The sequence below is a fragment of the Copadichromis virginalis genome, linkage group LG5 (assembly GCF_057382275.1).
Source record: "Copadichromis virginalis isolate Kocher_CV1m ecotype Utaka linkage group LG5, C_Virginalis_male_GT1.1, whole genome shotgun sequence".
Classification (NCBI taxonomy): domain Eukaryota; kingdom Metazoa; phylum Chordata; class Actinopteri; order Cichliformes; family Cichlidae; genus Copadichromis; species Copadichromis virginalis.
Window position 1 is genome coordinate 35,864,304 of NC_140622.1, and position 13,422 is coordinate 35,877,725.

The window sequence follows — 13,422 nt, forward strand, 5'->3', positions numbered from 1 at the left end:
AGTGACATACATGGGTTTGATATTACCGCAGATATTAAATTCCTGAGGTGGATTTTGATAGCAGGTGATGGGATGTATACTTGCCTAAATTTAGTTTTTATTATTTTTTTCTATTGGGTAATGCTAAAGAAGCCCAGTGAGAGGATACTCCTATCCATTTACATTGCTCTGAAGAAAATGGCAAAATTCTCTACAAACCTGGATAGATAGCCCTTCCTGTCAAAGTAATTTTTCAGTGGGCCTTTTCTGGTTCAGTTCTGCTTAGACTTTCAAGATATCAATAACTGCTTATGAATGTATTTTCATCAGCGTCTCTGTGAAAGTGGACATATATTTTATAAGAGAAATCTTGGAAGCTTGGAAAATGAAAAGAAACGTTAGGTTTATAGGCAGTCTTTTACAACGGCTTCTCATGAATAATCACTAGAACACCTATGTTTATGCCACAGTGTCTTTGTACACTTATATATTTTGTCATCCTTAAAGATTATGCATTATTTCTGACTTTTTATCATTTCTAAAGTACATTGTTTGTATGCATAAAAGCAGAATAGACAAGGTTTAAAACATGAATGGATCCCTGCCACAGACATTCAAATATAAAATTACATTTTCCTTCATACACAGACTGATTGTGCAGTTTTTAAATACAGTTCTAGATTTTGTGATGGCCAAACCCATGGCCACACTCTAAAATCGGTAACTCTTGTATTTTCATTCCTTTGTTTGAACACAATAACACACTTTAGTTTCCAAGAACTTTATTGATTGGTTTGGATACATTTGTTCTATTTGTAAGCGCACACATTTAGTTTACTTATGTATTCATACCACTTCATTACTTTGATTTTTGACTAACCTTTGTCTTTTATTTCTTACCTGCCATTATCCCTGGGAGTTGCTGGACAAAAGATGGCAGCCAGGGTTTGAAACCACTAAATGCAAAGCGGGATAATTGGACTGCACCACCACTTCTTGCTGAAAGGGAGAATGTGTGTTTTCTTTAATTTAAAAACAAAGTATTTGTACTTAGTTAAATATTGAGTTTAGGGTTTAGTGGTTTTTGATTTTCTTCTTTGGTGTTTAGTTTATTAACAAACCAAACTACACTGCATTGTTTGTTGTTTACAATTGTGTTTTGTTTAGTTACCCCTTGTGTGTCATTTCATGTTTATGTCAGTTATGTTTATTTGGGCAGTCATTTGGTTTGTTAAGTTTGCAGTCTTTGCCTGAGTTGAGATGAGTTTGACTTATTTTATGAGCTCAAAATTTATTACTTTTTTAAATACAAATTTTTTGGGTTACATAAATGGAAACCCTATTTTTCTAATAATCCCTTCCATAATCCATTCCCTCCTCCGAACTGCGTCCACAACAATGCAATGATAATGACTCTGATTTTTTTTTTCTTTTCCTGAAACGATATGTCCGTGAGTAAGAAGGTTCTAGGAAAATACCATTTTCCGTGAATTCAGGAAAAAATTACCTTAGTTTAAGTTTAGTTACATTTTTGGGTAAAATTACTTAGCCTGCTTTAGCTAAACTACCAAGAAAACAATGAGCTAGCCTACTAAAGGAAAGAGAATTTTTAGTTATCCTAAAGGCCTAAACAAACACTTTAAAAGATAAATGACCTAAGCAGAAAATCATTACCTTTGCACCAGACTTGTTGTGTGAATTATTCTAATTTACTTACTGTTTTACTCTTTGTTACTATAATACAGGATTTGGTCAACTTTTAAAGTGTAGACTGTATATATAAGATGGACATACACCCACCGCCCATTTTGTTAGGTAAAGCTTTTCAACTGCTAGTTTACAAATATCTAATTAACCAATGTGCTCAAGACCTCAAAGTGAGCATTAGAAAATAAAGAAAGGTGATTTAGTCACTTAAACTGTGACGTGGCTGTTGGGTAGTTGCACGTTCTCAACAAGGCTGGAAAATACAGGATTGGAAAAACTGTTCAGGCTGGTGATGGTGTTACAGTGCAACCTGGTATCACGGCAAAGCGTGTAATGGACTCGCTGTGTCCATTTCACACTTTACACACACGTGAAACAGAACACATGCAGAAGTTGCAGTAATAACAGACTACATTTCATAATGTAACATATTAGTGTAATGTAATAATTTCATTACAGTTATAGTTATGTCGTCAGTCGTCACTTGTGTTGCAAATGTTTTGGGCCCCAAATGGATAGAAAGAAAAAAAATCATCAAACAAACATGTTGTTTTTTTCTTCCTGCAATCAGCTTGTTTCAATTTATGTGTGGGAGGATGGAAATGGTGGAGCGGTATTTTAATACATTTTGAGGAGTTGTGGTATGGACATTTCTTTTAGTTTTATTGCACAAAGTGATGATGAAGTGGAAACTGCATCCGGGACAGAAAGAGCCGCATTAAACAGAACTTTGGCTCTTTGCAAGCATCTATACAGACAGCATGCTAGCATAAAGCTGGCCAAAAACCCAGAGGGATGTTAAAGTTGATTATTTGCTGACGCCAGCCTAGCAGCCAGACCCTGATTTTCAACAGGTAACAAAAGCTGTGATGAGCAGTCAGACTTATAGCCTCAATTTCTACCTGTTTATGTTTGTAAAATGAAGATGACATGTATGTCCTAGGATAGGGATTTGTGTTAGTGTCTGGAACTGTAGCCTATAGGTTTATGTCATAAGAAAGCCAGTCTTGCTCACACTAACAAGTTAAAAATGTGGCATGCAAAATATGAATTAACCTTAACCATTCTTTGCCGTCCTTTTCTCAGATTTTACATATCTCCACCTTCTTGTCATAGTATCTTTCCCCCTCAGTTTTCTCAACATGTCAACTGCTGTTACCAGCAGAAGTTGTCATTTAAGCTAATGTTTCATTGCCGCCTGGTATCATGGAAAATTCATATGTGTCATGCTCCAATTTCCTGAAGTCATTTTAGGTGTTGTAAGACTGGTTTTCCTATTTCACATGTCATTTTACCCCATGAAGTCTGAAAAATGGCCACTAAGCCCAGTTATTATTCCTGTAATTAACAGTTTTATTTGTTAAAATATCCCCAAAGCAGCATGCTGTCTTTATGCATTTCCATGATAGTACAAGATCATTGAGTAGTCATTCAGAGCCTGTGTTTTCTGCTAAGAATTTATTTAAATTAAAGACCAGTAGTTTAAAATATCACTTCATGTTTAGATTTGTCAATCTGCTTAATAGTAATCATACTGCATTTGCAGTGCTAAGTAAAATTACAAGCAAAAGCACAGTACACTGAAAAAAGTGATATTGTCTCCTTTTAAATATAGCATATTATATTTTGGTATATCTTTTCAATTCAAATGAGTAATTCCTGTCTACATATATAATTCGAGTAACTCCAGAATACATTCCCTGCGTTTTAATCCAATTAATTTTAGTTAATTAAATGTAGCTCAAAATGCTTAAGTATGTTTTTCATAGCCTCCTGCTGGGCCATTTTGCGCATGCGTTAGGACAGGCCACCATTTTGCACGCGGACTGAAGAAGCGGACTCTTTGTGTGCTGCAAGCGGGCTCAAGTTAATCGCACAACTTCATATAAAGGTGGTCTAGCTTCGGTAAGTAAACCTTTTACGGTCGTTTTTGTTTTATTTTTTTACCTCAGTCAAAGCATGTTGACTCTTTAAGACGTGTGCACATGGAGAAAGAAGTCTAAGTAGTTGTACACCTCTGAACTTTGTCATGAATTTGACTTAAGCTAGCTATGTGCTCTATTAGCTACTGCTCTATTAAAAAAGTAATTGTATTGATGCGTTAAAATGTCATATGTTTTTAGCTTAGTTCTTGTGGCACACTTTGTACTAACAAATTATGGAATGAGGCAATTTCTCTGTAGTTAGCTGTAAAGTTCACTGTACAGTCGCCTGCAGTTTTAAGTTGAGAAATCGTCCCTCCCGCCACAACATTGGCATTAAGGAATAGTCGGGCGGGGGAGGGGGCTTCTGAACGCACCTGCACAGTCAGGGGTGCAGTAGGAAATAAGTAGGATTGGCGTTGCACAACGTCTTTTGTGCAGAAAAAAATAATGGTTGTAAACTGTGGAGGAGAATAACTCGGTGGTTGCCAAAAATGTGAGATCAAAAGGCACTGAGAGTGATGTTTGTCAGAACTGAAATTAACTCAGAAAAGAAGTTGCTTCACTTGATAGAGCTGTTGAGTGCAAGACCTGTCAGCGGTCTGGTTTAGCATTTAAAGCCTCGCTACGTGCTTCCAAACCGCTGCATTTAATCTCAGAGAAAACTAACACAGAGAAGTAAAGCAAGTGTGTAAGTTCATCTCTTTATGTTTGCATAGTATTTCCATGTTGAGCTTAACAACCGATGTATGGAGCCACAGCTGGACTGGCTGTCGGAGTTTTGTATTGAGGGGGAAAGGAAGCGATTTGTTTTATACTTCAGCTAGAATGAAAAAAGACACAAAGCTGGAGTTATTCGGTGTCTTCATGCTGAACAGCTAAAACTTCTTCCCTCATTCTCCCCCCTCCCTCTCCTGTTGCTGCTTCAATCATGAAACTGATCGATTATCAGGTGATCGGCTTTTCTGTCGCTAGTCTCTCTCATTTGTTAGTCACCCAGTTTGCGCTAGAAAGAGGAAAACGGCAGATAAACAACAGCAGCACGTTTAAGCTTGATAAGCTGTTGCTAGAATTTTTTTAATAATACTTCTAGTATCCGCTTATGTTTTCTGGAGCCACAGCCGTAATAGCTGCTGGTCATGATAGTTTGGATATGTGGTGAGAAGGAAACATGAAGGTGAAACCAGGAGAAGTTTTTACTGAATCATTAGAGCTGAACAGGTAATGAAGAAACAGGTTTACATTTTAGGTCACATGAATGAGTTGAAGGGAAGTTATGAACTGTTTCTGAGAGACAAATAACTCCAGGATCCTTTTTTAGGTAGCTGACAGCTGGTAACTGTGCAGGGGCGGATCTAGCAAAGTTTTGCCAGGGGCCAGGTAGGGCATTAACAGGGAAAGGGAGACACAAAGACATAATTTTCTTTCTTATTCTCATTTAAAATGTCTAGCTTTTAATAAATAATTATTCTAAATCTTACTACCAAAGTGGTGATCTGGTTAAATGTATAGAGATCCATTATTGTATGTAGTAAATATTAAGTCTAATATATGCCCTAGTAATAGTAGTACATATAGCACTTTTTCCTTTGGGAAGGTACGCTGTCTGCGCTGTCTGCAACTGTATTGAAGAAAAATGTTGAATCAAATTATTATAGAAAAATAATTGATTTCTGTGCATTAAAGTAGATTACGTCAATTAAGCATTATCAGGCGGAGGGTGCGGGGTGGTTTCCTAATATTTTTGCTGGGAGTTGGCAGTCCTATTAGTTAGTTTAATATTTCTATGTACTGTTTAGAATACCTGAATAAGGAGGATGGTGTAAGTTTTTTAGGTTGATCAGTATTGCTGAAGTATAAAATATTTTGGGTGCAGTGTATTTTTTGCATACAGGTATAACAGAATAGCTTTAATGTTTTGTTTTTAAAACTGAGTATGAACTTATACAAAATGCAGCAAAATATTTATAAAAACAGTTTTATTTATTATAAAATACACTATATCAGATTCATATCGGCATCAGCAGATAATCAAATTTATGATATCGGTATCGGACATAAAAAAGTGGTATCGTGCCATCTGTAGTTTGCACAGAGGCACAAGTAAGATTTGTTTTGTTACAAGGGAGTATCATGAAGTAATGCACTAATGGCTTGGAAACGATAATTGTTTGTCTTTCTAAAGTTTTTTTTTATTTTTATTTGTCTTCCTTTTCTGGCAGATTTTCTTCCCCTTATGTGTTACTGTTTATTCAAGAAGATGGTGTTATTTTGGTAAGTACATGCAAATTCCTTACATATTTATCACAACAGTATTTGTCACAGTATTGCAGGGACAAGTTTATCTATCTCATCTTAAGGGTTCTTGTGATTATTAATATTGATATTAATTAATATCAATTAATATATATGATTAAATTTCTTTTATCCAGGACAAAAGAAAAAAAAAACTTGCGAAAGTGAAATGAAAAACAGGAATTTAGTTCTTGTGAGTTAAGAGGATGCAGAGCATAGGGTTAGATGGAGGTGGATCATTCACTGTGGTGATCCCTGAAGGAAACAGCCAAGACAAAAAGGATCAGATTGCAAAAAAAAATGTGGTTTGTTTGCATACATGAGTCTTTACGGTACCCACAGGACTCCTGAAGTATAAGTACTCTGAAGTTTGCAGAGCAATTTCAGAGATGTTTGGGGCTTACATGGCAAGCATGTTTTTAGTTGCACATCTAAATTTTCTCTGCTCTCTGTTGCTGATGGCAGAGTTCTGCCCCGCTGACCTCACAGGTGAGACACTCCCACCAGTGGACAAAGAGCACAGGAAAATGTGTTGCCAACCACCTGAAACAGACAAATATCTGCTTTTTAAAACCCTTTAAACCCGTTAAATGGACTGATGCCATTCATTTCTTCTTTGATTAACAGTAGTAACATCCTTCATGCACTGTATACTAACCCATATGATAATCATGCTTTATGAAGTGATGGCAATTGCATTGTAGCATTTAATGAAGAAATAACAAAATAATCATACCAATGATTAAGCACCAGTCTTCTTTGTGTGTGTGTGTGTGTGTGTGTGTGTGTGTGTGTGTGTGTGTGTGTGTGTGTGTGTGTGTGTGTGTGTGAGTTACAGGTAAATGCTGAATTCCAGTGTATTACAACACTTCAACTGGAGATGACCTTCGCGGCACAGTTAGACAGAATTACACCTCAGTTGATGACAGTTTTCCAGAAGAAGGGCAGAGTGGTGGGCAGAAACTTGCCCACCACTTGCAGATCATGCAAGAGGTAAATCTGAATATTGCAAATTCTATTTGGATTTCTTTTGTCTTAAGTGGCAGGTCACTGGTGAGTCCAATAAGCCGTTTTAGGTGACCAGCCAAGCAATCTAAATTTTGAAATTTCATATATAAATTTTATTTACTATGTTTGAACTGACATATGATAAAATTTACTTATTGCGAATGTCAGACATTGTTCTTTTTTCCAAATTGGTTTAATCAGCAACTCTCTTTAAACAGGCTGAAAGTGATGTTAAAGTGAAAAGGGAAGCAGTTCTCAGGGCACTTTGCCTCTACCTTGGTGAAGAGGACGGAAGCCTTATTCGGGAGTTCTTTGTAAGTCATTTAAGTCATTGTAAGCAAGTCATCTATACACACACTTTTTAGATAGATATCTGTGTGTGTGTGTATTACACACACACACACACACACACACACACACACACAAACGACTAGATTGGAATTTAATTGTAGAGTTAATTGTTTTTTCTTTTACCTTTTTATTAAATGTTTAGGACATTGAAGGAGATGATATCCAGAGAGACCTGAAGAAGCACACCATGGGCATTTATGTCATCAACAGGGAGGATGGACAAAATGGACATTATGATGACATTGGAATATTTGTTGAAGGGGAGATAGTCATGGACAACATTGGATCTCTGGCCCAAGCTTGTGCATTGATGCTTGGAGTAATCTATGCACTAAACCTAGCCTTCCCCAAGGAATTGAAGGACTATTATGAATTCATTTAGAAAGTGTTGATGGGATTCGATGGGGAAAAGCTCTCCCCCAAAGTCTTTGGGCTGAAGAACAAAATTGCTACTGGATAGGAAGATTTCTAAAATAACACATCAAGAGAATGCTGTTATGTAAATTACCAATGACTGGTGCTCTTGTGAATAGGAGTGAAACTCTTGTACAACCATCATTTGTTCTGTGTTATGTTTCGATTGAACATTTTAACTTTCAATAATGAATGTTTCACGTGTGGTACATTTGAGTAGCTTGAAGAGCAACTTTGTAATTATTCAGTTATAGCTGCTGCCCTGCGTATAATCAGTGTTAACTCAACCGGATAAAAAAAACAAAAAAAAAAAACCATTCATGATTACCACACTGCAGCACACTGGTAACACTTTAAAGACTATTAATTGTTTTGAAGCGAGTATGTTAGGTCAGAAAATATGTAAAACATTCAGAATCTTCAAGGAAGGACTAGAATGGAAAGACAGTGGTCAATAAGCAGTAAGGAAAACACAAGTTTAATTTTAAGTCTAATTACCTTATTAAAATGCAATTTCTAAATATGGATCGCAGAACAGCAAGTCTGAAACTGGTTAGTTTGTGGATGCATCAGTTTCTAATTGTGATACATTATACTGCTGGTAGTGTTTTATTCTTTTATGTAAGGAGTTTTTTTTTTTTTTTTTTTTTCTTTTATAGAGGAAGAGAAACATTGGTTAACATTTCTCTTGTCTGTTGTTTCTGTTTTGTTTGAATACAGCTTTTTAAAGCTACTAGTTCATAGGCAAAAGTTTTGTAATTTGTATTATACAAATTGCAGCAATTTCCCTTAGAGATGTGGATTCTTATTCTGTTTGCAACAAATTTTGCATTAATAAATGATGTGAAAGAATGTTGTAGTTTTCATTATTGACGTTTTTAAAAACTACAAATCAGGGTAAGCAATATTTTTTAAGTAAACTTAACTTAATTGAAATAGAGAGAAATTAACAATTTGATTTGAATATAAGTTTGGGACATAAGTGTAAAGGAAACAAATTATTCTGGTACATTTAACACGACCTTAGTTGGACTTACTAATAATATTTGACTAAGACGTATCCACAACAGTTAAGTTAAAGTAGCTTAAAAATATATGTTTGTTTTACTCGCTTAAATTAAATTCAGTGTACTTAAAAAATATTTCTGGATTCAAACAAATTTATTTCGTGCAACCACTTGTCATAAAAAAAATTGAGTAAATTGAACAAAACATTTTTTTTTCAGTGTAGCTGCGTGAACGGCCAATTTAAATAGCGCATGCGTGAAAACCCATAAGAGCAGCACACTGTAGAGCATAACTTTCTTTTCACTACATTTAACTGTGCAGTAATGCAAGTGGTTGTAGCCCCAATTACATATTTCTACAGCTATACTGCATGCAGACTAGTGTAGAGCACTTCCACATCGAAGTAGTTCATGTTAGCACATGGGAAACAAGAGGTTTGTTTCCATAACACTTTGTGAGGCTGAGTCTCTTTTAATATTTCATTTAGATTACACTAGTGGCGAGAGTAGCTTACACACAGGGGAAGATTACCCAGTCTCTTCTCTCCTCTCTCTTGTGTCCTCCTCTCCTTTCAGCTCACTCCATGTAGATTGGCTTTTACTTTGGCCAAGGCTATGTGCTGCGCCAACCAACTCAGAGGGAGCTGGCATTGAATATGAATACACTCTGGAGTCCCATTGACAAGTCTCTTTAGTTATCATTGGGCAAACAGGACACAGAGGGAGCAAGAGGCTCTTGACCCTGATGATTTGAGTCAGTTTCCCATCCACACCAAAATGGCTTCCAAGCAACTGTTGTCTTCTCATGGCGCTGGTCCAGAGAATGACATCACCAGACTGTGACAGACAAGGACTTAACAGACAGATGGTCATTAGATCTAATAATGAATATCTGCAGGTTTCAGCCCAGACAAATGTGGGCCGATGGGCAATGATCATTATCAGTCAAGGACACTTTTATTGACAACAGGATAATTCATCTCTAGAAAGCCTCAAAATCCCCAGGTGTGTCGAGTGACGCAGTTCACAAAGATACTTTCTCCTTCAAGATATGCCATACCAACTCTACGAAGGTTATGCTTCTCCACATGGCCTGTAACCTCCTTTTACACTCCAGCTATGGTTTTGAAGAGCAAATCACAATTGAGACATTCTCACCAGAAACATTGCATCTCATCATGAATCTATTTATATGCCAGCAACTGACAACTCAGGGTCTCAAGGGAATATCTTGCAGTGTGTCTTTATGAATGAAAGCCATAGTTAAACCAACAGAAGTACAGTGTGATAAGGAATTGACATAAAGATGGAAAACAGTCATTCTAATTTGATTTTCAAGTTTGACATGCACTTATTCAGTGATATCTATTTAGAGGCATTCAAGCCACGCTGATAGCAGTGTCTTGTTGGCTCAGTTAAAAGACATATTGGAAGGTAATTTGTGGATGAGTAGGTAGTGTCATTGTGCCACTTTCTATTTCTGCCCCTCTTAGTGTAGCTGATTGCATCTGAACATGGGTTATTCATCTGTGTCTCCAGTCTAATACAGCATCAACTCTCTCTGCTGCAAGATTGATTCTCTGCCCCTGGAAGAAAAGTTTTAGAATTATTATCCACAAACTTTGTGGATTCACAGCCTCAGGCTTGAGCTACCATGAGTGTCATAAGATATTTGGAAAGATGGTAATGCAAGACCTTTAGACTTATTTTGCACTTGTATGGAACCAGGCAAAACCAGTGAAATGTTCCAGTTAATGAGCTGTTACAAGTACTTTAGCTCCCAGACACATCTTCTTTCTGCACCGGCATCTGGAACAACGTGGCTACATTTACATTTTACATATTTTCAAAGGTAAGCAAATGGTTCTTTTTTATATTTCTCATGAGCAAATTAAGCTGCTCACAATTGCCTCTAATTGTGTATTTGGTGATGATTTGTGCGCTCATTACTGCTACACAATTTTGAGTGATTGGCTATTGTCCACAGCTGAAGCCTCATTATGGGACAGCATAGGAACTCCTCCCTGTTGCCTTGCACACTGACTTCTGCTCTCATGAGAAGTGCAAAAGAACGTTTAAATTAGCCTTAAGGAGGAATTAAGCCTAATGACTTCTTTTCATTAACAGCTAATTAAATATTCACATCCAGGCCTCATCCAACACCCCACACACCTCTCTGGCTATGTCTCCTATTTCATTGGTGGTCCTCTGTGCAGTATTCTGCTGCAGTGGAACTGAAGAAAAGACAATATTGTATTACTGCATGCACAAGATATGGGTTTAAAAAATTGGCAGCTAGCCTATGATATGACATAAAAAGAATGCGTTTTATTGAAGCAATAATTGAAAATTAAATTGCCAGCAATTGCTTTTTATTGCTGACCACAAAGCATACCTCTAGTGGTGTTTAGAGTATTCTTAATAAGTTCCAATTGATGATTAAACATTTAATGGCAGACTTTTCAGGTTCTGTATTTAAATTATAACCTGCTGTTTTGTTAAACTCGGTTCTGAGAGACACACAGTGAATACTGTTTATATAGATATATGAAGAGTTCTTTTTATGAGCCACATTGGCCTCAATTAATTTTAACCCATAATGTTATCCCTACAGGGCAAAATGAAAGGCTGAAATAGGAGCTACTTCTATGAATGGATCAGTGTCTGTTTTCAGTAAAATCAAGCACAGTGTGTGAGTGTGTCAGTCAAGGAAAGCCAACTTATATATGCGCTGTATTAGTAAATATGCACTATTTACCATGGGCTAGGGCATGGGTTTGTAGCATTACATAAAATATCCTCTCTATCAAATCATATCTTGTTATTTTCTTCTTTATGGTACCAGGAAGCTTTATGTCATATTACAATTCAAAGTTTTTTTGCCTTGGATTTTGTACATTCTGTAACTCGAACACAGTGTTATCATTAATGCACTCGCCATCCAAACTTCATTTCCTTTGACGAAATTGCTAAGGTCCAAGTTAATTTTCTCCTCTCCAGCCTCCTCTCATAATGTAGACAGTAGTCATGCATGAAAGTAATATTGCACAGACCAATGAAGCCTCGAGATTGCATTCTGTCTCTCTGTACTTAATTGTCAGTGGTAAAAAGTGATTGACAGAATACACAATAGATTTGGAAATCTGAGGTTTGCTTAATGTCAGAGCTGTGTTGTTCAACTAGCATCATCCTCAGACATCAAACAACCCAATTTCAGCACTTTTATTCCCTGTTGTAACATATCTGATTTGTGTTACCACTGATGCTTTATCACAGTGGGGGAAATAATTATTTGATTCCCTGCTGAATTTATAAGTCTGCTCACTTACAAAGAAACAAACAGCCTCTAATTTGTACAGTAGTTTCATTGTCATGGACAGAAACTACTGTTCAACTGAACAACCGATAAGAAAAAAAAAACAAAAAGCAAAAATCACATTACATAAACGTAAACTGATTTGCATGTCATTAAGTGAAAAAGGTATTTGAGCCTCCAGCAAAAGACGAGTACTTGGTGTGGAAACGTGTTGGCACGCACAGCTGTAAGAGGTTTCTTGTAGTTGGACAATAGGTTTGCACTAATCTCTGGAGGGATTCTGGTCCACTCCTCTTTCAATCCATTATGATAAAATGTGTTACCAACGGCTCTCTAAATTCTTTAGGTTTCTTGGCTGTCTCTTGGTGTCTTGAAGTTTCAGCTGGGTCTACGGATTTTCTATCAGATTGAGATCTGGAGTCTTGCTAGGCATTCAGTTACCCTAATGTGCTTCTTCTATAGCCATTTCTTTGTTGCCTTGATTTTATGGTTTGGGTCATTGTCATGCCAGAAGATCCATTCATGATCCGTCCTTACTGTCCTAGGGAGGGAAGGAGATGCTCATCCAATATTTTACCCAATGAATTGGCTCCTCCCTGGAAAACATAATATGGGCCTGTATATTTGGCTTCTTGATCAGAGAGACCTTACAGGCACTGCAACATTTCGATCTATTATGGTGTAGTGCATTACCAATAGTATTGTTGGTAACTGTGGTCCCAAGTACCTTTATCCACACCCCCTGAGGCAAGCTTTGCATGGTGCTCTAGACTGATGGTCATTTTCACCTATTTCCAAATAATTGCAACAGTTGTCACCTTCTCACCAAGCTTCTTGCTAGTCGTCTTACACTCAATTCCAGCCTTGTGCAGGTCTATAGGTCTACAGGTCCCTGATGTCCTTTGACAGCTTTTACCCATAATGGTGGAGATGTTAGAGTGGAAGAATTCTATGGACAAGCGCGCTTTGTATGCATTACAAGTTGAGATCAAGAGTATCTGTAATTGACTTATTATAATCTGTGGGCACACATGGGCACACAGCCAATCTGTGGGAGCCAGAATTATATGGGATCAATCAATTTATAACCTTTGTAATGTGGCTTTTTCCCTGGATTTTTTTATTGGTATTCCGTCTCTCTATTTATCCATCCATCCATCCATCTTCATCCGCTTTGTCCGGGGCCGGGTCGCGGGGGCAGCAGCCTAAGCAAAGAGGCCCAGACCTCCCTCTCCCCAGCCACCTCCTCCAGCTTGTCCGGGGGAACACCAAGGCGTTCCCAGGCCAGCCGAGAGATATAATCTCTCCAGCGTGTCCTGGGTCTGCCCCGGGGCCTCCTCTCGGTGGGACATGCCTGGAACACCCCACCCAGGAGGCGCCCAGGGGGCATCCTTGTCAGATGCCCGAACCACCTCAGCTGGCT

General features: G+C 37.5%; 1 protein-coding gene across 2 annotated transcripts; it reads left to right on the forward strand.

The window, feature by feature from the left end:
* Nucleotides 1-3,344: 3,344 nt before the first annotated feature.
* LOC146710227 (uncharacterized) lies at nucleotides 3,345-8,528 on the forward strand. Of its 2 annotated transcripts, XM_085457588.1 has the most exons (6): nucleotides 3,345-3,591; nucleotides 4,930-4,988; nucleotides 5,831-5,882; nucleotides 6,742-6,896; nucleotides 7,130-7,225; nucleotides 7,405-8,528. In XM_085457588.1, exons 4-6 carry the CDS (start codon nucleotides 6,888-6,890, stop codon nucleotides 7,642-7,644), a joined length of 345 nt encoding a protein of 114 aa, XP_085313714.1. In that variant the 5' UTR covers nucleotides 3,345-3,591; nucleotides 4,930-4,988; nucleotides 5,831-5,882; nucleotides 6,742-6,887; the 3' UTR covers nucleotides 7,645-8,528. The 2 variants fall into 2 exon arrangements, with proteins under 2 accessions (XP_085313714.1, XP_085313713.1); XM_085457587.1 differs by lacking the exon at nucleotides 4,930-4,988.
* Nucleotides 8,529-13,422: the final 4,894 nt, after the last annotated feature.